At 40.6% G+C, this 22,008-nt stretch overlaps 2 protein-coding genes across 2 annotated transcripts in view; both read right to left on the bottom strand.

The window, feature by feature from the left end:
- Positions 1 to 18,473, bottom strand: part of nxn (nucleoredoxin) — a 54,150-nt gene extending 35,677 nt beyond the window's left edge. Inside the window, exon 1 of the mRNA XM_054600420.1 lies at positions 17,962 to 18,473. Coding sequence (XP_054456395.1) covers positions 17,962 to 18,270 — 309 coding nt within the window. The 5' untranslated portion in view covers positions 18,271 to 18,473. The remainder of the gene's footprint in view (positions 1 to 17,961) is intronic.
- Positions 18,474 to 19,131: 658 nt separating this feature from the next.
- Positions 19,132 to 21,791, bottom strand: txndc17 (thioredoxin domain containing 17). Its single transcript, XM_054598651.1, has 4 exons — positions 21,515 to 21,791; positions 21,233 to 21,314; positions 19,865 to 19,940; positions 19,132 to 19,671 (listed from the first exon to the last, which is right to left on the bottom strand). The coding sequence occupies exons 1-4, from the start codon at positions 21,657 to 21,659 to the stop codon at positions 19,603 to 19,605; spliced, it is 372 nt and encodes a 123-aa protein (XP_054454626.1). The 5' UTR covers positions 21,660 to 21,791; the 3' UTR covers positions 19,132 to 19,602.
- Positions 21,792 to 22,008: the final 217 nt, after the last annotated feature.

Raw genomic sequence — 22,008 nt, 5'->3', positions numbered from 1 at the left:
TCACAAAGGGAGTGAGCAGTCGGATGAAGCTGGGACTTTATCAACCTTAATGGCCCATATTGAAATAAATCTCTGGAGCAGGAGTGTATATTGATGCTTAACAAGCCCTGTCAAGAGACGGCTTTGCATATATTGAGCAGCATTGTGGGAGCTGATGAGGCACCGCTCCAGTACTCAGGAAGAACGCGGTTCACATTCCACTACTTTCAAATTCACACAAATCCACAGACAGAAACTACTTCTTATGCATCACCTGAAAAAGCTAAATGGATCTCCTTCGCCGCCTAAAACCTTCTAATGATTCATTTTATCTTAACAACAAGGCTACCTCTAAGTGTACCCATAAAAGCCTATTAGCCCCATGTATCAGCATGCTCTAATTGTTTGTTTGAAGTGGATCTCTGGTGTGTCACTGCCTTTCAGGCCCTCCTCCAGCGCTCGCTCTCACTCAACTTGAGTGACAACGGCGCTTGTGGTGGCCCGGGGCAGAGGGCAGGAATCACTTCTAGGGAGCGCTGGAATGAAAAGAGCAGTGCTTGTAGCACTGAGAGCAGGGGTTGACTTCAGAAGAAGCACCATTTTTAAGATCCCACCAGGAGCAGCATCACATCGGTGGTTCAGGGGCAGCCGGCCGCCAAAGCCTGAGTCTGAGCGCCAGCCCCCACCAGCCGCCCCCAGCCGGCCTTGATCTACAATTACCACCCGTCACTTGCCATTCCATTGACGCAAAAAGGCTGTTTCATGCATAAAAGGGATAAATGGGTGAATAATTACATTTTTAATCAAGCTGAAATAATCTCTTCAGCAATAAGTCAGGGGAGAGTTTGAACTGGAGGAGAGGTCTGCTCATTTGGAAGGAAAAAAAAAAAAAAAAGATCCACAGACCCCCCTGTGTGATAAGAAGCCTCAACTATACAGAAATGCTTAACCTTGAATTGCCTCTGTACCACAATACATAGCCACATAAGAGTATTTCTTTTGAGTCATGCAAACACAGATGAAATACATGCCGTTAAATAAATGGGCATTGATTTTTTTCGGAGAAAAAAAATAAAGAATTCTGCACCAACAAAGGCAACACTGAAGAAATATTTTATCCTGTTTTTCTTCAGCTCAGCATCCTTTGACTTTCTGTTCAACACGGAATCTGGACACAGAGACCACAGAGAGCGATATCAAAGCAGATGATGAACAATGCATGACAAACACACCACATCCTGAAGCCATCTTGCTGCCGTAAGCAATAAAAAAAACATATATACACACAAAAAAGAAACACTGAGATGGATTGGGGTGATAGCCTTGGTCTTGAACAGCTGTCAGATGTGCAAGCTGCCCAAATAAAACTATAATGAGAACAAAAATAGCACCTACACTCAAGCTTATAATCTATCTACGATTCAGAATCCTCTCATGTTCACCTACATGTTTCAGTTAAATATCTAAAAGGCTTTAAAGTCAAAGTATTTCACTTCCATATAAGTGGCTTTGCAGTATTTTCCAAACATTTAAATTAGAGGCAGATCTCAGCATGATTGGTCGATGTTGACAACACAGCGGGGAGCCTGGCCTTTGGAGGGAGCTGAGAAGTTGAACAGAGGAAAAGGAGGGGGGGTGGTAAAGAGGATTACGAGGGGCCAGCAATGAGGGGACTATTGTTAGAGCCTGAGAAAGTGTGCAGGAAGAGTGGCGCACACTGGAAACAAACTTGAAACTCTGGCCTCCCTGATGAATAACAGGAAGCTGCTGGATACAGGTCTGCGGAATAATTCACAACCCTCATGATCCTCGAAATGACTTCCCTGTTCACATCTACATCACCATGTGCAAAGGAAAATGTACGAAGATGGGCAATCGACAAAATGCGTTGAGCATAAACTCTATCCTTATCATGGGAGCAATGCAGTATGTGAGTGAACTGTCTGTTTAGCATCATTTTGACCAAAGCGATTGCCGCTTGGAGTGTTTCCATTTTTCGGCGGCTGCGTTTGGCAGGCGGAGATGACAGAGTGCTGCTCATCTGGGAAATGGCTGGGCAGGAGGATGTAGCGGAGAGGCAAAACCCACCATGTCTGTAAAGGCAATTATCAAAAAAAGGCCTTGAGCTGGGGCCATGAACGAGGAATATGAGCTCGCACTAAAGCGCTGCAAATTCTGCTGTTATTACACATTAAAGGCACTGAAAACATATTTCACAACCAGATTCTTACCATGAACGACAAGATATATGACCACACACTTTTCTGCCAAAGATATAACAAAGGTTGTGATTATTTCACATGAGATATTTCGGTCTGTTCTGCTTCTTTTTTTTTTTTTTTAGCTCTTCTCACTGGTTTTAAAGTGGGCATGCACCAATTTGAATGATAATGTGATGACAGGTGTGGCGTTGTTTGCCTATGTTTCTGGGCCATTGTCAATCAAATATGATCAAAACATGCCCATACACTCAGATTGTCTGAGGACAGAGTGTTCTTTTTACCCTGAACTTTAAACTGATAGTGTCTTATTAAGCCATGAGTATTTATGTGATGAAAAATACTTTAAAACCAAGATTTCAGGGGCCTTGAGGATTCATAATAGTTTAAAAGCTGCTGCGGGAGCTTTTTACACCTCTGCAGAAACAAAACATCCAAATGTTAAAAGACCAATGAGGAGAGCGTCATCATCAGGAGAAAAGGGGGAAAAAAACCCACACACATGTCGTAAATAGGGAGAATGCTGACCCAGTTTGCTCTTCCTGCTCTCTTTTGTGTTGGTGGGAAGAGGACTTGGGGCCGCGGGGGTGTAGTCTATAAAAAAAACAACATAGCGAAATGGTGTGAGCGTCCAAGCCCACCAGGTTGATAATAAATCTCCGAAGTGGGCCTGTCCACACTTAAGTGTCAGCTCCAACTCTGTGACACGGACTCTAACCATTAAACTTTAGGTGTATTTACTTTCCAAAATGGCACCACAGACCAGCCAACCCCTGCTAGGTAGTTATGACTCCCCTTGCTAAAAGAAGCTACATTACATCCTTTGAAATTCTTTCAACGGCAAAAGGAAACAGCTGCAGTTGAACAGTGTTGACTAAGCCGGCATACTGCAGTAATTATTTCAGTCCTCATGCTGGCATCCTCCTACAGCTGCTCACACTCCACCACTGGCAAACACGAGATCGTGAATGAAGCCTCGCTCTTGTTCTTGTCTCTCCATCTGTAAACGTAGTGCCAAGTACACAAACTGTACTAACCGTCGCCTGCATCACTAAACCCCAGAACCGGCAGCATATTTCCCTCTGGCATCTATTTAAACAGACTGTTACTGCAACACATTTCCATTGTTCAGATAAAGAAGTGTTATCTGGGTGTTTGCATAATGAGTTGTGTTACTGTTTGGCGTAAATGCTGCACAAAATCAGAAGTTACATTCACAATCACAGCCCGGTGATATCAAAGCCGATTCCGAATGAACATCAAAAGCACGGTAATCTGAGGAATTTGACATGGAAAATTATGACACGTAATGGCTGCAATCTGAAGATCAAAGATGGAGATGCTGCCGATGATTGAAAATGCACCGTTTCCTTCCTTCTTTTCATTGCTCTCTTTTAGCTAAAAAGGGAAAAACAAAAAGGTTGCAGGGATGCCTCTGACTCTTCTGGCTTATTCTGACGTCCTGTAAAGCAGGAGCCATCAATGAAGAGAAAGCAGCAGGTTTGGCTTTCGAGGCCAAAACAACTCCAGGGTCTAACAACGGAAGGGAAGCTGAAGGGATAAAGAAGAAAAAAAAAAGACCACCCTTCAACAGGAGGCTGTAAAGGAAGACGTAATAGCTAACCGAGCTTAAATCAGACCAAACTTGGTCACACTGACCTTTAATAAATGAATATTAGTCTCAATATAATCTACGCTCTTGCTCTATTTTGTCAAGGTTCATGGCACTACTCTGATACCAGCAGACCTAAGTTCAAAGTGGTCACCCTTGAGAAACCCCAGTGTGTTATTACCTAATATTCCAGGGCGGCGTGTGGTACACCCGTTTCTAAAATACTGGCAACTAACCGGCCGCAAAAGACATGCAATCTGTTATCTCAATCCACGAATTTACACAAACCGCTCAGCTTTCCGCGGAAATATTCTGAGCTTTGAGGCCATGCCAGGTATTTAACTTGGCTCGGCTTTCACTTTCTGAGAACGGATAAAGGAGGAACATGTTAAAGGAGGCCTAGAAAGCTGGAGAGTGTACAGTCAGTTCCACCTTTTATTTCCACAGCGTTATACATTGTTCTGTACTTCAAACTGTCACGTCTCTCCAGCTCTGCCTTGTTGGAATGGCTTCAAAAACATTAAAAAAGACCATCAATAATAATAGCGTGTAATGTCAAATACTGCTACTTCATATTGTGTGATAATGCTCTGATGCCAGTAATTAGAGAACATAATTACAGTGTACATTATCAGCATATCTCCACCACAGCAAAGTTAAGAGGATTCCTCGCAGCCTCTCATGCTTAAAGATGTCCAACTGAGGGAAAGCAGAGTTTCATAAAGCACCTGTGAGAATTTTGTCAGCCCTGCAGAAAGTTCAGGCTATTTTTTTCGCCCCCTCCTTTTATTTCCCAAAACGTATCTTTGCACAAGGTTTCCATCTGCAGTTCATCTCGACTGCTCAGACATCGAACACCTGGAGCAACAAAGCGTTGAGGGGGGAGCGATGAAGTGATGGAAGATGCCTTTGTCTCTCAAGGGGGTTTTGGCCACACAGCAGAACTCGGCGGACAGGAGAGAAATGATTCCACATGTAGGGCTTTTTCAGCTGCAGTGAGCTGCTCTTTGCACTCTTAAGAAAGACGCATGGATCAAAACTGTGCCTTCTGGTTTGGTCTCACCTTTTATCTTTCGAGCCTTTTTTCATTCATACTGGAAAGAAAAAAAAAATCGCAACAATAATTCTTTAGTTTTATTCCCTCCCTTTCACTCTTTTACAAACATGGTGCATACCTCCAGCTTTTGCTGCACACCATAATGATATGATAGATGAAAAGGGAGAAGGGGAAAAGGAATATGACTTGGCACAAAGAGACAAGTCATTCCTGATATGAAACCTTCATATTCCCTTAGTATGCTTCGATGGGGGACTGTGTGCACACAAACACTTATCTATTGATGCGGCCACACTTAATGATCCCAATATAGTAACTATATTCCACCTTTAGAGAAAGCAGGCTTACCGACCACGACACACAAACCGGGGTTGTCAGAGCAGAACCCTCTTATGACCGGACTAAAAGAGCACACCTGCTGCTTTAGAAAACAGCAGCTCTGTCAAATGAGCAGGTGGAGAGTGACATGCTGGTGAACTGTGGAGCAGAGGGAGGGTTGAGGATTTTGTCTGTGTTTACCCACTCCCTAAACTCGCACGGTCTCTGGACTCAATTTAACACCTGACAGGCTACAAGGCACATCAGCAGGGTGTCACTTTAAAGCTTGTACGCTTCATGCGAGTTCATTTTCTTCAGAGGAAATAAACCATAAAACCTTAGCGTTAAGTCCTGTTCACATCTAGGAAAACCAGAAAAACTGAATGTCTTTGTCTCTCTGTGCAGACAATATTTTCGATATTGCTAATTATGTTATTTAGGAGATGAAAATGTACATAGTTGCAAATACTGAATGAGTGTAAGTGTTCAAGCAACAATGTGACATTATATTTTCAGAAAAAACGTCTTGTGTGCTAATATCACATGCCTTTTATCTCTTGACAAACAATTTTTCAAAAAGGCCCTCACATGCTAACTAACTAGAATGCAAACTGCTTTACATCTACCTTGATGTTATGTTGCCATATGATAAGCCAAACATAACCAGGCACGATGGAAGTTGAAACCAAAGACAACAAACAAAACAATTCACATTAGAATATGTTCACATAACAATAGCAACTGAAAGTAAGATTATGTGCTGAAAGTCTAAAAAACTAAACAATAGGCAAAAACAAATAATCCTCTGAAAGTGTGGATACTGCTTCTACATTAGGGAGCAAGACCTCCTGTTGCCATCAGTCTGTGGGAAAACAATTTACTGCATTGAAGTCTGTAATTTGAGGTTGCATCCAAAGAATCTGTCCCAGATAAGAGCCCCGTGACTGCGTTCCGTTATCTCCTCTGCTGCCTTTTAAGAAAACAGCACCATGCATCATGTGTCTCAACATCAGAGTGAACAATGCGCTGGACTATAAAGACGGCTGGCCACAACACTGCGGGCCAGTAATCTCTCTTTAAAGGCCCCGGCGTCTCTAATTGCCTGGACGCTCTCGTTCCACAGTGAAAAGATGAGACCTCTCGTGCTCCTTACAACAGGCTTAAGCTGATAAACCCTTTCATTCGACATGGCCGTGGGATCGGCGCTGCGTGCAAACAGATTGGGTCAAAAAAAAAAGACTAATCAAAACAGCTATTAGCCCCCAACACAGAGGCAGCGCTAAGCCACAGAGCCGCCTCAGCAGGGGGTCCACTCTCTTAACAACTTAAAGTGTGTGATGATTTGTGTGAGGCTTTTCTGATGAACAAACTCCTTATTAGAACTACTTGAGCTGGAATATGTGTGGAATGCGTGCCGTGGGGGTTTTGATTGAAGAAAGACGTAGCCTAGTTGATTTCAAAATGGCACGTGACACCTGAAGACAAGCAAGCATCAGAAGACAGAAAACAGGCCTACCGCTAGCATTATATCAGAGGCTACTTCTTCACTCAGAGAGTGTTCAACGAGAGTCTCTCTCACTCACGATAATCAGCACCTCCCCTTGCTTCCTGTCATGCCTAGTATCACCCAGCCTTTCATCGAGTCTTCCCTCTCAGTATTTTGCTTGTTACAGCCAGCAACATTGCCAATAACTCGTTATGGATTACGTTCAGTGAATCATCTGGCCTGTTGCTCTGGTATGTTACACAGACTCTGTGTGTTTCTCAGCAGCAAGGTCAAGTTCTGTGCTTGTTTACTTTACTTGCCGAAGCGAACAAACAAGCTGGACTTCAACACTTGCTATATTCTGTAGAACTACTGTCTCGAGCAGATTTTATAACACAACCTCAAAGTATAGTAGGTATTTAAAAACAATCACTAATCCATATTTGCCTACAAACATGGATCGCATGGATCCATTGACGATGTGTTATGTGAAGGGGACCAGTTAAAATGACAAACCCGTAGATGACTCAACTCTGCAGTTACTCCCCAGCACAGAGCTTTCGAGCCTATGACATTTTTATCTTAACCTTTTTTGTTTCACTCCCACGGCTCTTATCAGTGTTATTGGAGAATTGAAAGGCCGACAATACCTGCCGAGCACCAAGTGATACACAAAGTCAGCAACTAGCTGGTGAACACAGTGGAGCATTTACCACTAAAGAGAAAATGATGGAGAACAAAACAGGAAAAAAAAGTATGACCCTTGGCTCCATGTGTTGTGGATGTGTAAATACATAATAGTTTGCTATGTTCACCTCATCATTATGACAATGTTTCCAGCTTGTGGCACTGCTCAAATATATATATTTTTATTTTAGTCTTAAATAATGAATTATGCAGGTAACTCTACAGTTCTACAGATTTAAGTATTCAAACAATGTTTCCATCTCCTCATTGAGAGGCGTTCACTTCACAGATGCCAGAACGTTTACTGTTGAAGATAATATTTGTAGAATTGGGAAATTTACAAACATAGTAACCCCAGAAGTAGCATAAAAAAATATATATTGTTGTCTTTTGCACTAGAGGGTGGCTTCATTTTTAATACAAAAAAACCCCTTATATTTTCAAAATATTTAAAAGGATGCTGTAATCACATATGAAATCTACAAATAATTGAATTGCCAACACTGAAAGCATTAATTATTACATAGAGTAACAGACATATGTCTGCACCTATTATCATTGTAATTCGCTACAGGCTTTTAGTGCTGGTAAATATTTTGTAGCCAGCTAACAAATAAGTCTGCTTCATATTGTTAATGTAATGTTACTTAATATACAACAGCATGAATCAATTTATTGGCAGCATTGCAGCACCATAATTTGTTTTCCAGATTAGCGTGCCCACCAGTGACCTTGAGTAACAGCTCACAAATGTATTCTAAAGAATCACGACTCAGGCGTGCACACACACGCCATGACAGATACCAACTGGGAATATCGACATATCCATTTGTCCAAGTAGATATAATGTGCAATTATGTGGAGAGCATATTGTTGCATTGGTGTCAAATAACAGAGCTGCGGTAAACTCAGTGAATTAATAATCAAAAAATATATGTTAAATGATGCAAAATCAGGAATGGTTGTTTGTGTGCAATTTCCTTGAGGAGCAGCGGACGGGTGCGCCTGGAAATGATTCCAAGTGACTCAGGTTATTATAAAATATAATGAGCAAACTACAGGCCACGAGATCTGCTTCAGCCAGACTCCACTCAATTTTTCTCTACTTTTACTTAACGCAACATGCCAATTTAGCAAGGAAAGCATTTAAATTAGCTACACAGCTCAAGTCTCGTCGAGTTGCTGAGCTCCAACAAAAAGTATTTTTGAGGATGCTTTCTTTCAGCAACTGTTAAAACTCTTAACTTGCTACCATGCTAAGCCATGAAAACTGAGAGCTACTTGGATATTATGAAAGCGGTCTGTGACCTTTCCGACATGATATATCCTCAGCTGGCTCGCTGTCCGGTAAGAGATTAACAGCTTACTGTAAATGTAGCATCTGCCTAGGAGCAAAGTGACGATCAAGCAACAGTTAGAACCAACTGATCTGAATTACGTAAAATTATGCGTTTACATTTACTCCTTGAAACTGTAAAAAAGGGTATATATGAAAAGGCAAGTTCAAACTAAGAATAAGTGACTTGGCCTGATCTCCCAGTGGGGTCTGGGTGCAAGTTTCTTTGAGCTGTCAAAAAAGCTTCGACACAGTGCTATTTCTGGATTTTAATATTGTTCAGTTTCCTCTGGTTCTCAGTGAACACCTTCAGTCTGCCGTTGCTGAGTGACTGCGGTTGGCGAGTGTGTGAGTGCATGTGCATGTGCATGCTGACAGGTTGTCCTAGGATGTGACTGACGAGACTTGGCATGTTGCAAATACAATCCAGTATAACTGTCAATACTTTATAATAGGAATAGCCCATCATTTTGGGAAATATGCTTGTTTACTTCCTTGACCATTGTAGTCCGATACTGAAAATACCATAGCTTCACAACTCTCTTCATCCCCATCTACTCATGCCATTTTTACAACTTTTGTTTTCAACAGTCTTGCTTATTATAAAGGCTTAGGATGGTTTGAAAAAACAACTAGATAAAAGCCAGATGATCTTCACCCTAATAAAGTATACTGTAATAAATGTTTAGGTTTTTGGATAATCACATAAAGTTGTCTCACAAATTGATCCACAAAGTTAAAATCCCATGATGTGATCACAGTGGCAGACAATAAATAAGATACACTGAATTGCCCACATTGAATCTATCTTGTTAAATACTAGTAGATGTGGGCTTCCCACAAAGTCCATCAGAGCAGAGCAGAATATTTTTCTCCATAGATATACTCTCTTAGCTTGGAGGAGTGACTAACACCTTGTTTTCCTCTGTCTTTATCTATGTACACAGCCACTGGTTCTACCCTCACATCACAGCACAGCACAGCACAGCAGTTAATACCAGTGGTTCCCAAACTATCTTGTATGATATTCCCCCGGTTCAATCCAATTTATTTCAATTTCAAAGTGGATGTTCAGTCACACTGCAGAAAAGTGTTACAATAATACATTAAATAGTGTAATTATTTTCATACAGTTGTATTTAGTTCAAGGGTTTGGTCAAGTTTGCATTCCTGCTACACAGAGCAGCAGAAGCTGCACATTTTTGCTAACTATTTTTGCTGTTTATTCACTACTTTTAGCTAACTTTTACAGCTATTTATTCATTACGTTTAGCAAACTATTTCACCTATATATTCATTACTTTTAGCTAACTATTTCAGCTGTTCATTCAGTACTTTTAGCCAACTTTTCAAGCTATTTATTCATTATTTTTAGCTAACTATTTCAGCTATATATTAATTGCTTTTAGCTAACTATTTCAAGTGTATATACAGTGCATTTTAGCAAACTATTTCAACAGTTTATCAAGTGCTTTCATCACACCAGTCATCCAAACGGGATGCTTCTTTCCCTCCAAAACATAAATATGTCGATGTATCTTTTATTTGTAATTATATAAGCTACTTCCCTGTATTTCCACAACTGGAGAGGTACAATCTGGGTTAGTGGTTGGGAATCGCCAATGTACATAAATTAGGTGTAATCAAGCACGGTACGACAGCGATATGCTATTATTAAGGCAGCAGAACACAAAACAGCTTTGCTCTCAATAAATCAAGCTACCTGTTTCCTGCTTGTCAGTTGCTAGATAAAAATCCCTTCGCTACAAGCACCAGATACACTGTAGGCAAGACAGCGGGGCTGGTGCCAGTGTGCCATGCTACACGCTGAGACGGTGGGTCTCTTTGTATGGCAAGCTTTCTTTCAGACAGGAGCAGAAGCTGCAGGAGCACTTACACTCGGATGAAAACACCCCAGTGAAGGGGGGGGAGAGAGATTCACAGCTTGCATGTACACAACAGTGCTTCCTGGGAGCGGGGTGGTGGTCACATGGAAGGGAAAGGGTTATCGTCCAAGGGAAACTTGTCACGCCAGAAATGTTCATACAATGAATAAATTTACATCAAATCAACACTGCCACTCACTGATAGCGCATCCTGATATCCTGAAGGAGATGGGATTCATCGAGTGTCAGAGATAGAGATGAACATTTGCAGTGAGTGTAGACCGACTAATGCATTCATCCATCATTGAGTCTTTATTATTAAGCTTAAGAAATGTGATCAGTGGTGATGATGAGGGGGAAACTGGGCAATCACAAAGAGCCAACATTCAATCTAGGAGACATAACAAAAGGAAGGGGAAGGACAGCTCTGGATGGCAGGATGCCCCTGGGGCGGCTATGCTGTTATTATGTTGGAAGGGGCTGCTGAGCTGCGGTATGGGGCAATTAGAGACCGAAGGATTGAGTGGGGGAGGGTCCAGGCACAACAACCCGTCCATGACGGGTTCTAAGCTCAGAGAAAAAAGGACGAAACAAACCGGATACGGCCGCAGTAGCATTTAAAAAAAGAAAGAAACACATAGCAGATGATGGTGGATTTATGGATTTAAGTATCAACCATCTGCTTATTTCCATGGAAAGAAGCTTGGTCTGAGCTGCTTTCCTGTCATCAGTAGAGTCCAAAATGAATATCAAGTGATCGCATGTTGAACTTTATGCTACGCTGGTTTGGATGATTTGACCGGCAAGTATGTGTCAAATGGGCTAGTTTGGGGTAATGTCCGCAAGCGGAGGAATCATCTGCGGTTCTCATCGAGAGCTACTGCAGACACTGCGGTGAACATATTAGCCATGTCCATTAGCTTTAACTTAACTCCACTTTGGAAAGTTCCGGACTGAAACCACACAGTCCAGCTGGAGAACACGGAGACAAAGAGTAAAACTCAATCCCAGAGTATCGTTTCAGGGGTCCGCAGACGGAGGTCGAAGCCTTACAGCTATTGTGCGTTGACATGTAGATAACAGAAGTAAAAACAGATTAAATTGCAACAGGGAATGTTTTTTTACGAGACACACAGTGCGACTGTTCCCTAAACTCTCACTTGGGTAACTTGAGTCTCCGAACTTCACCTCTGATGAGATCTCTATTGTGGCCTCTCATAATATTACAGATCTCAAAGTAAAGAGGACACAATGGGCGGTGAATGGAGACCGTAACACAAGCTTGGTGGTGTGAGATGTAACAGTTGGCATTGCCAAGTATCCTGAGCTCTCACAAACCCACACCGTTTCCATGCCCTCCGGCCCTGAACGGCTCTAGTGGAGCAGGTGTCTGCCCACATTCTTTACATAAGCTCTTGTCAAACATGGCGCACAGCAACAAGGCCTCACAGCTGCAGGACAATGGAGGCACGTTAAACTACAGCACTGCAGCCAGGCATGCACACTTCCAGCCAGAGTCAGGGTAACGGTTTCTACAAGGTCAGCTTACACAAAACCCAATAAAATGTATAAGTAGTAGTCCAAAAGCCATGGTATTTAAATTTCAATACTACATATGTTTTTATTATCCATTTGTTGTCCAAGGCTGATACACTGGTGCTGAAGTAATCCTTATTTAACGACCAGTAAAACAACACACATACATGATCATACATGATCATACCTGAAGCGCAAAATGCTGCGATGCAAAATAAATCCTTATCAAATAAATGCCTGATGAACGTCTGTAGCACTTCCTGTACTTTTTTTGCTTTGAATTGAAGACATCATAATACGTAATTTGAACAGTTAGAGGTATTATCTAGTTACAGGTATTATGCCAACAAACAGAACTTCCTTTGCCTAAATATAAGGCGTCTATGTAGTGTTGACCTGAGCCATGCTGTGGGAAGTAAAAAGGCCCTTATTGGTGTCATGAACCGCCATATTGCACATTAAACCAGAAAACACATGTTTGGCAATTAGAAACTTGAAAATGAAATAGATCAATAATCTTTGTTCATGTTATGAAAAAGATATTGTAAATGTCAGTTACTAAACATAATTAAGCACCGATTACTTTACTTTACTTTACTTAGTAAGGGTTACTAATCACTAAAGTAATTAAACAACATGAAACTTTAAGTAAAGTGTTCTTTTTCATTGGTCATCTTATCTGCCAGGGTCAAATATCTTGAAGTAAGGATTATCTTACTTTCCTTAGCTTTATGTGGAGGAGAAGGCCATGTTAGACCGCTCCATCTACTGTATGTTTGTGTCCAATGTATGCTTGCTGCATCCGCCTACATCATCCTTAGTTAACCTTCCCAATGGGAAGTTACAGTTTTTGGTTCTAATGCATTCTGCTAGTATTTTACAATGATTTATTCATTTGACTTCCTAACGTCTGTGAATTATGGTTAGACCTACTGCTACCTGCCTACTGTGTAACAATCCATCGATCTGGATCAATCTATCGATTCAATGATCAAAGATCCAATATCATCAATGTAAAGAGAAAACATCGATACCCATTATCAAGATATGCCTTTATTTAAAAATATATATTGCACGTCTGCATTACCTCCTTCTTACGGAGCCCAGTAATACAATTGCCAAATCATATAAACATGTAAACTGAGTGTGTTAAATGGGCAAATGATTGTAGGCCCCTGAATTTAATCAAAATTGTATCATTGCAGATTTTGTAATAAACAAATATTGATATCGTATCGTGATGAAACACCTTGACTTCCAACCTGGTGATCTTAAAGACCTCAGTTTGATATCTCGCTGACGTCTGTTCCCATGAGCTGTAGCACAGGCATGCTGAGCAGAAACTGGTGACGAATACATCCTCTCCGAATCCTACAATTACATTTCTAAAGCTCTCAATTACAGATGTTCCACATCACAGAAACCTCAAAAATGTCACATTCTGTTGACGTTATTAACCCACACTGTGCGAGGGAAAGATGAAAACATCTAACAGTACAAGCCCACAGAAACCAAAAGCAACATGGACAGATCAAGAAGAGGAAATTCCCACCTGCAGATAAAACAGTCGGGTTCCCCCTTCTCCACAGTGCAAGGAGCTATAATGGGCCGGGTGCACTGCAGATTTCTGCAGATCAGTGACATATTGATGAAAGACATCCTCAGCCCCTCTCTAAAACCCCCTGCACCCTTAGCCCCCGGCTGTGGGCCGAGCTAGCAGCCGTCCTGCCTCTGAGGGCCGGCTACTGAGCAGAACCGCCGACCAGGACGAAGTGAACAAGAGGCCTTTCTTTAAACCGCGATGTGATCCTCCCCCCCATCCGACTCTGCAGCTCTAGCAGCGTCTAAGCTTGTTCTCCCCGCTTTGGTCAAGTTGGGTTTTTCACATCGCGTTGGCCAAGGCTTTAATTGATTTACATAGAACACTCTCCCTCCTGCTGCACAAGTCCATGTAAGGCATTGCCAGCAAGCCAAGACTGCCAGACAGCTGGCCGACCCCGGACAACAAGCAGACGTCCACTTGCTGAGAACATGCTATTCGAGGATTCCCCAAGACAAATACTAGTGGATATCCTCTAAGCGGTTCAGAAACAATGTTCTCAATTTGTGGTCAGTCTGGCTTTAAGAGTGACACCACCTTCAGAATGACATTTTTTTTTAATAAAACAGATATATATTTACACACACACACACACACACACACACACACACACACACACACACACACACACACACACACACACACACACACACACACACACACACACACACACACACACACACACACACACACACACACACACATACATATATACACACACATATATATACATACATACACACACATATATATACATACATACATACATACATACATGTTCCACTCTATTGAGCAGTCTATAACAGACCCAAGCGTAACCTTTATAGAAACAGAACATGCGAGTCGCACATAGGAAATAAACAAAATTAAAACCCATTGGCACCAAATGCACTTTTTAAGTCTATTTATGTTGGTCACAAGAGCATCAGAGAAATTCATGACAGCTTTCGCCCATTTCCCGGACAGATTAAATAAAGATTGGCCTCGACTTTAAGTTAACAACACCAGACTTTCCTTCCCCTCTGTATTTAATCAAGAATATGATCACCTCTTGATTAAATACACATTTTCTGCAACAGGAAGGCCCTGAATAAAAAACAGAGGACAGCCTCCAGTGAGATATAGCCAAGTCAGTACAGGGCAGAGGAGGAGGAGGAGGAGGAGGAGGAGGAAGAAAAGTACAGTTGAAGATTCTCAGGTGGGCGGCGACGCTCTGAAAGAGAAAGTGCACCCTTCAGGGGATGAGCTCGGCTTACACAAAGTCAAATAGAGCCCGAGAGGAGAGGTGAGAGGGCCACTTAGTCTCTGCAGATCAGCAACATCACCAGGGCCCTCCAATGAGTCAACATCCCTCGCCCATCGGGTCTGTCGATGGCACTTCACTTCACTTCACTTACTGCTAAGTTCACGTTCAGATATTGACAAGACATCCTCAGCTCTTCTCTCTCACTCTCTCTCTCTCTTCCTCTGTTACTCAGAGCCAAAAGGAGAGACTCTGTTGTCCAATCTCATCACCAGCTGACTTCACACTTCCTTATTTGACAAAATATGAATCTCACACTTGAAGCAAACACGTCTTATTATAACCCAAAAAACATTAAAACGTGTGCAGTTTCGTTGACCACCTTGTGTTGCACCAAGACACATAAATCCCCACACAATGGGCAATTAATTTGGGCTGCAACTGACAATTATTTTCATTATATTCATATGTCTTGATTAGCCGATTCATTGTTGTCAGAAAATGGGGAATAATATCCACTTTAAATTCCCAACAGCCTGATTTGATATATTCACATAGCTTGTTTTATTCCAGCAACAGTCCAAAATCCAAATATATTACCACACTATGATACATGACATAGACATGAATCTAATCATCATATCTAAGGAGCTGCAAAAAGCACATATTTGGCATTACGGTCTTAAATATAAATAAAACGTATAATCGATTATCAAAATAGTTGCCAATTAATTTTCTGTTGACTGATTATTGTTGCAGCTCTAAAACTAATCAAACCAACAATATCCAGAGAAAAAAAAAGGAAATCAATTGCCTGATTTACGATTAAAAGATAAACAGCAACCATTTGGACAGGAGAAAGGCTGCAGTATAGATTAACTCGTGGATCCCAGCATACATACATGTACCATTATAATATAATTGAAATGCCAACATGCATTAAATCATACATGACCTAGTGGATAACAAGGCACAACATCCCGTTCTGCACGCCTCACACATTTATAAAATAGTGTACTAAAGCTGCTGATGCTCACACGTATTTCCACTGCAGTGTTACAACGCTGAGAGAGAATAGGCCGAAAAAGGTTGGCTGAAGCCCAGGCTGGACCAAAACTGCAGGCCTCTGCAAAACACAGATCCACAACTGTGCTGCTGTATTCTCATAAGGCCGAGGCAGCGAACAGACCACCAACAAGAGCGTGAACAATGGTTATGTTGATGCCACAGACATTCTCCTCAAGCAGTCAGAAAACAGAATAACGCTGCACTGTGGCGATGGATGTGCTCCGCCCCAGACGCCAACAAGACAACAGCCCCTGGCTCTCCTGTCATCTCTGAGCCTCTTTCACGCCTGGACTTCATTATGAGGTGTAACGGAAATCATCATTGCCAGTCTGAAAGAATTTACAAGACAATGATGCAGTCCAAGTCATGCCTCACCAACACAAAGAGCGGTTAGGGTTGGTTTGGCTTAATGTGGTGAGCCTGTAAAAACATGCATCCTTTCTAACAAAATACAGACTGTGTTAAAGATGTGGGCTACTAAACATTTTAGGCTGCTATGGTTTGTAACACATATTGTATGACATGACAAAGGAATATTTTCTCCTTAAAGTATAGTCAAGCCTTTTTTTTGCAATTTTGAGTCAATAGCAATCCCTTTTAATTTGCAAACAAAATCAGCATTCAACGAAATGCATGGCTGATAAGATGCAAAAACAATGTGACCATTGATTCTTTGTTTGTAGTATGGAGTATGGAAGTCCTTCCTATCATCTGAAGGACCTCACGTTTCTGCAGCTACAAATATCCCTTACTAACTGGTAAAGGAAACCTCTACTATATTGATTTTGCACGATTTATACACAAGATGTTTGTGGCTGATTTTCTGTTTTTGTGGAGCAGTTTTAGCTATGAACAAAAGAAACTGGCAATATTTTTCATACATATAATAACATCTCAAAAACTGATTCATTAAAATATTAGATTAAAGTCAAATGTATGAGAAAATAAATGACGCAATTTGAATATATAGCAACAACCTAAAATAAGATAACTAAAATATTTTCTTTGTCTATTTCCACTGTAAAGCGTAGTATTGACACTACATTTTCAAAATGAATATTACAGAAATAAAATCTAAGCTGCCTCATGATTCACAAAAATAAGACAAATATAAATATACTTAATACATTGAACAAATCAAAAGGACTGAACTAGAAATCCTCCAAGCACTGCACTGTTGTAAGAATAATCTGGAAACCAGTAAAAGCTATGGATGGCCAAAATAAAAGACCGTCACTTGGCACATTGATAATATGATATAGGCAAAAATATCAGTGCTATGAGACATTCAGCTAAAATATTATGTGCCAACAACCATTCACTGAACAGAAATGTTGGTCAGTGGAGAGACCAAAATATATTAAGTTTTTCTTTCCATTTCCTCTCCTGATAATAAGTTAGGAATGTCTGGTCTGCCACATTTAGATTATCTTGATAAAAAATCAAGTCAGGAACAAAAAGGACAAATGGTTTCTTCACAGCTGCAAGTGTTATTATAAAAAGGGGGAAATATTATTATTTAAAAAAAAGAAAAGAATGTATCAATAAATTGCTCATGTCTCTGCAAACAATGCTGACATTTCACAGATCCTTTTCATTTTACATTGGCTGTGGCTTTATATTTAACCCCCAGCTTTATTAAATTTGATTTTCTGAAATATGTGTGTGTGTGTTTTTTCTAATAACTAGATTTACTTTAAAATGACAGAAGTCCATATAATTAAAGTCAGATTTGAGATAATCTGATTAAAAAGACGTTAATGATGTAAGGAAACTAATTTAACGACCCACATTAAACCTTTTACACCTGTGCCCTGACAGGGGAACCAGACATGGCCAACAGGGGCTTTTCCCCACTAAACACAGTAAACCCTCCGAGGAGAACAAGCACTGATTTCGGCGTTGTTCCTCTTCATCACCACAGCCCATCTTACCTTTTTGTGTCTGTCTTTGAAAGGTAACGCAGGCCACGGCATCTCCTGCAAAAAGTCCTGCCAGTGTTTCTGTTCCTGATCGGACGAGATGAAGACGACTTCCAATTTGTCCTTGTGTTCAGACGCCTTTTTGAACCTGCTGTAAAACTCGCACAGGCTGCCGTTGAACTGCTTGCACGGTGCGTTCAGGCTGCATCCGAAGAAGAGCCCGACCAGCGACAGCTTGGCGCCCAGCGACTGCACGTCCACCTCGGCTTTCTCGCTGTTGACGAGCCGCTCCCCGAGCAGACTCACCAGAAACTCCGACATCGCGGCGTACTACTCCTCGAACACACTGCGTTACCCTCAGCCGAGGCTGCTGCACATGTGACCGCTGTGTTCAGGCGACACCCGGCACTTCCTCCACCACCTCCAATCTGAGGTGTTTTAGGTGAGCTCTTAGCCCCTGTGAGGCGTTGCGGTGCGGTGCGGTGCGGTGCGGTGCGTGAGTGCGTGTGTCTCACCGCGGCTCGTCCTCCAGTGTGAGCGCTGTGCAGGAATGCGCTCCGCTTAAATCGCTCTGACTGCAACAGCGGTGGCGCCCCCACTGAGGCATGCACTTTAATCATGGCATCTGGTTGTACTAGATACAAATATGACACTTCATCCACTACACTCTGTGGATTTATTGATGTGTTTGAAATATAAAAATGCAGCTTAATCCTTATACATGTTTTGTTTATACTCAAACTTGTGTACATTTCAGATTGAAAGCAGCTGGATTCTAGGTTTCAAATTGACATTGTATTTAATTAGCTGTTTATTTATTTATTATATTTAACAAGTTTCATTTGGCAACTCTACATGAAATTCTTCTAATTTAAAAAAAAAGATTAAGGCTGGGTTAAACTACACTCTATTTATATGGATATGCTGCCATCTAGTGTTCACAACAGGAAACTACCTGTAAAAAAAACCTTAAAGTGGAGTAAAGATTTTCTGGCACAATTGAACCTACTTCCAAGGTGCATGGAGGAGGAAAATAGTCTTAAATGGCGAAAAACACTTAATGACTCTGTTCAGATGTCAATCCCCCAAACAGAAATCATCCAATAAAAACATTGTTGTGAGACTAGCACATTTTAAGCTTGTGGCCTTTCATTACAAAGAATGTTTTCTTCTGCTACAATTTTTCAACATCAAGTACTACTTTATTTCAGTCTTACTGCAAGGCAACACACACAAAAAAAAAAATCATATAAAAATGTTCACAATGAATAAAATCCTAAGAATAAAAAAAATGTCATCAACTATTATTTAGATTAACATTACATTTAAAGACACATATCAAACTCAAATTACAAACAATAATTAAGTGATTGCACATAAAGCAGCTCAAGAAGAATAAGTACGAGAGTTACATCCGTTCTTTATGTTTCTCTTTGCAGACGTTCAAGTAATGAATTAATTGAATAGCAATGTCTTACGTTGGATGCTCATTATTTTGGTTGTGACCTTACAAAGTTGCTGATTTGCATCACATTCCAGAAGGAGATGTACCAAGTGCACAGTTGTCAATAATGCTGGGATTGAATGGTGGTGAATTTACTGTTTAACATTGAAGAAATGATGAAATGACTGATGCGAACAGCTTTGGATCCCTCAGTCCTCAGTGAACATCATCCTCACCAGATCGGTTTTGAAGCATTCTTCCTCCACCAACTTCTGAGGCTGAAACAGATTTACAGGGGGGATGATAAATGTACGCTTAAGACCACTCTAACTATAGATATATTAAAAGATTATGCTTTTCATATGCAACATTTTATTTGAGACTGGATGTTACCCTTTCTGTAAAACATTTATAGTAAAACTCATTTTATTCTTATCATGTCAATAAAATAATCAGGGAAATTATTCTTACCGTGCCGTATCGCAGCAGAGTGGGAACTCCACTCAACTTCAGGGTCTTCTTGAAGTCATTATTTGAATCCTTCCAACTGAAGCGTGAAAAAAAACCATTATTAGGCAGCTGATATTATTAATCAGTACCACATTTGAAAGAACAGACACAGTAAGGCTGAAGCTTTCCAACATGAAACTGTATTTGCAAAAATCTGACATTTTTTCAAGAAGTAAATTATTATTAAATCTATGAATAAGCATTATTTGTTGCGCTAATTTATATTATACATGTATACATACCATTGTAAAGAAATCCCTTTTTGTCTTTTACAGACAAAAGCCTATTGTATATATGTCTAGTACAGTTATCGCCTTATCAAATCCATTCTTTGCATGCAGATGGTCAACATGTGATACAGATTTATGAATGAATGTGTATAAATATCACAATATCAAAAACAAATGTTTTAAAGATAAGGAAGTTTCTTATAGAAATACTTCTGTCTTGACTATTAAAAGCTACATTTTTTCTCTCGGCTACCATTCCTTTGTGGTTTATTGATTATTTTTATGCACAAATTCATTCTCATAGCACAAGTCTTTCTGGCTGTCTAGAAATGTAACATTTCACAATTGAGTTCACTGTAACTGGGTCCATAGTTTGTCAGTTCCCTAAAATGTAAATGTAAAACTAGATCCAATTTCATAATGTAATTCTAAAACCATTAGTTGCTTAAATTGCCAGTTCATTCATTCATTCATTTTCCGTAACCTGCTTATCCAGTTAAGGGTCGCAGGGGTGCTGGAGCCGATCTCAGCTGTCAATGGGTGAAGGCAGGGTACACCCTGGACAGGTCGCCAGTCTGTCGCAGGGCTGACATGTATAGACAGACAACCACTCACACTCACATCCACACCTACGGGCAATTTAGAGTCTTCAATGAACCTTAGCTGCATGTCTTTGGACTGTGGGAGGATTAAATTGCCAGTTGAACAACAGAAAATGTTTAAATGTATATTTTGTTTATCACATAATACGTTTTAGTAATGTATCAAGTATACATACTTGTTACTGGCTTCACAATTAACAAATAATTCTTCTGTCTCCATTTCATACTCTTTCAAAATCATGTTACATCAAATCAGTTTGAGTTCTTGGCTGTTGATCAAACTGTAAATCAATAATTTTTTGAGATGTAACGTTATGTTGCTGAGCTCTCTTTACCTGTAGTGGTCATTATTTATCATATTTCATAGAGCAGGTGGTTCAACATGTCATTTAAGTGGTGGCTGCAGCCCTAATTTGGTCTGCGCTCTTGTTTTGTGACAACAGTTTCCCATTAAAGATAGAAGAGTCAAATAGAGTCAAATAGAGTAAAATACTGACTAGGCCCTTTCTCCCACTTGACAGTAGATGAAGACAGATCCCTCAGGAAGATGACTCATCTGTCCTCTTACAATCGGCTCCGCTGAAACCAACAATGCACCAAATGTAAATGAAGGAGAGATCAAATTAAGGAAAACAGTTTACGAACATCTCACTACCAGAACAATGAAAAGTTAGACGATCAGACATTTCAATCAAGTCTTCTCAAAATGGAAGTAACTTACACACATCTGTTGGCTGTATTATACAGGGTACGTCCAGGTAGACATTAAATGACATTACCTTTCACACAGTCCGGGCACCAGCTCTTTTCTTGGGCGTCTTTATTACCAGAGAAATACGCAAAAATGTCCTTTCCCTTTCTCTCAGACACAGCCTGACAGAATTCATCATATCCGCGCACAGCCACTTCTTCGTAATGAGCCATCGTTTGGACCGAGTTAGTGTTAAAATGCACAAACCTACTACGAAGCACTAACAAGTGTTATCAGAAATACTACTCCTCTGAACACTGGACCTGACAGAAATACTGAAAAGGTGACAGTAACACTTCCGGTCTGTGCAAAAGTTCTTAAAGTGACCCTGTCCCTCAGTAATATTCAGCGTTTTTAAACTGTCCTTTGTCATGGAGATGAGTTACATTTTAAATAATCACATAAGGTAGTGTTTCATACATTCAGAAATGATCGCAATAAAGTGCATGTTTTATAAAAAATTTTTTACAATTTAACAATGCGGTTGCGTTGATGTTTGACTTCTTTGAGGATCCGTAGTTG

This window comes from Anoplopoma fimbria, chromosome 1, assembly GCF_027596085.1.
Source record: "Anoplopoma fimbria isolate UVic2021 breed Golden Eagle Sablefish chromosome 1, Afim_UVic_2022, whole genome shotgun sequence".
Taxonomy (NCBI): domain Eukaryota; kingdom Metazoa; phylum Chordata; class Actinopteri; order Perciformes; family Anoplopomatidae; genus Anoplopoma; species Anoplopoma fimbria.
Note: the sequence above shows the minus strand (reverse complement) of the source record. Positions and strands in the feature narration are given on the sequence as shown.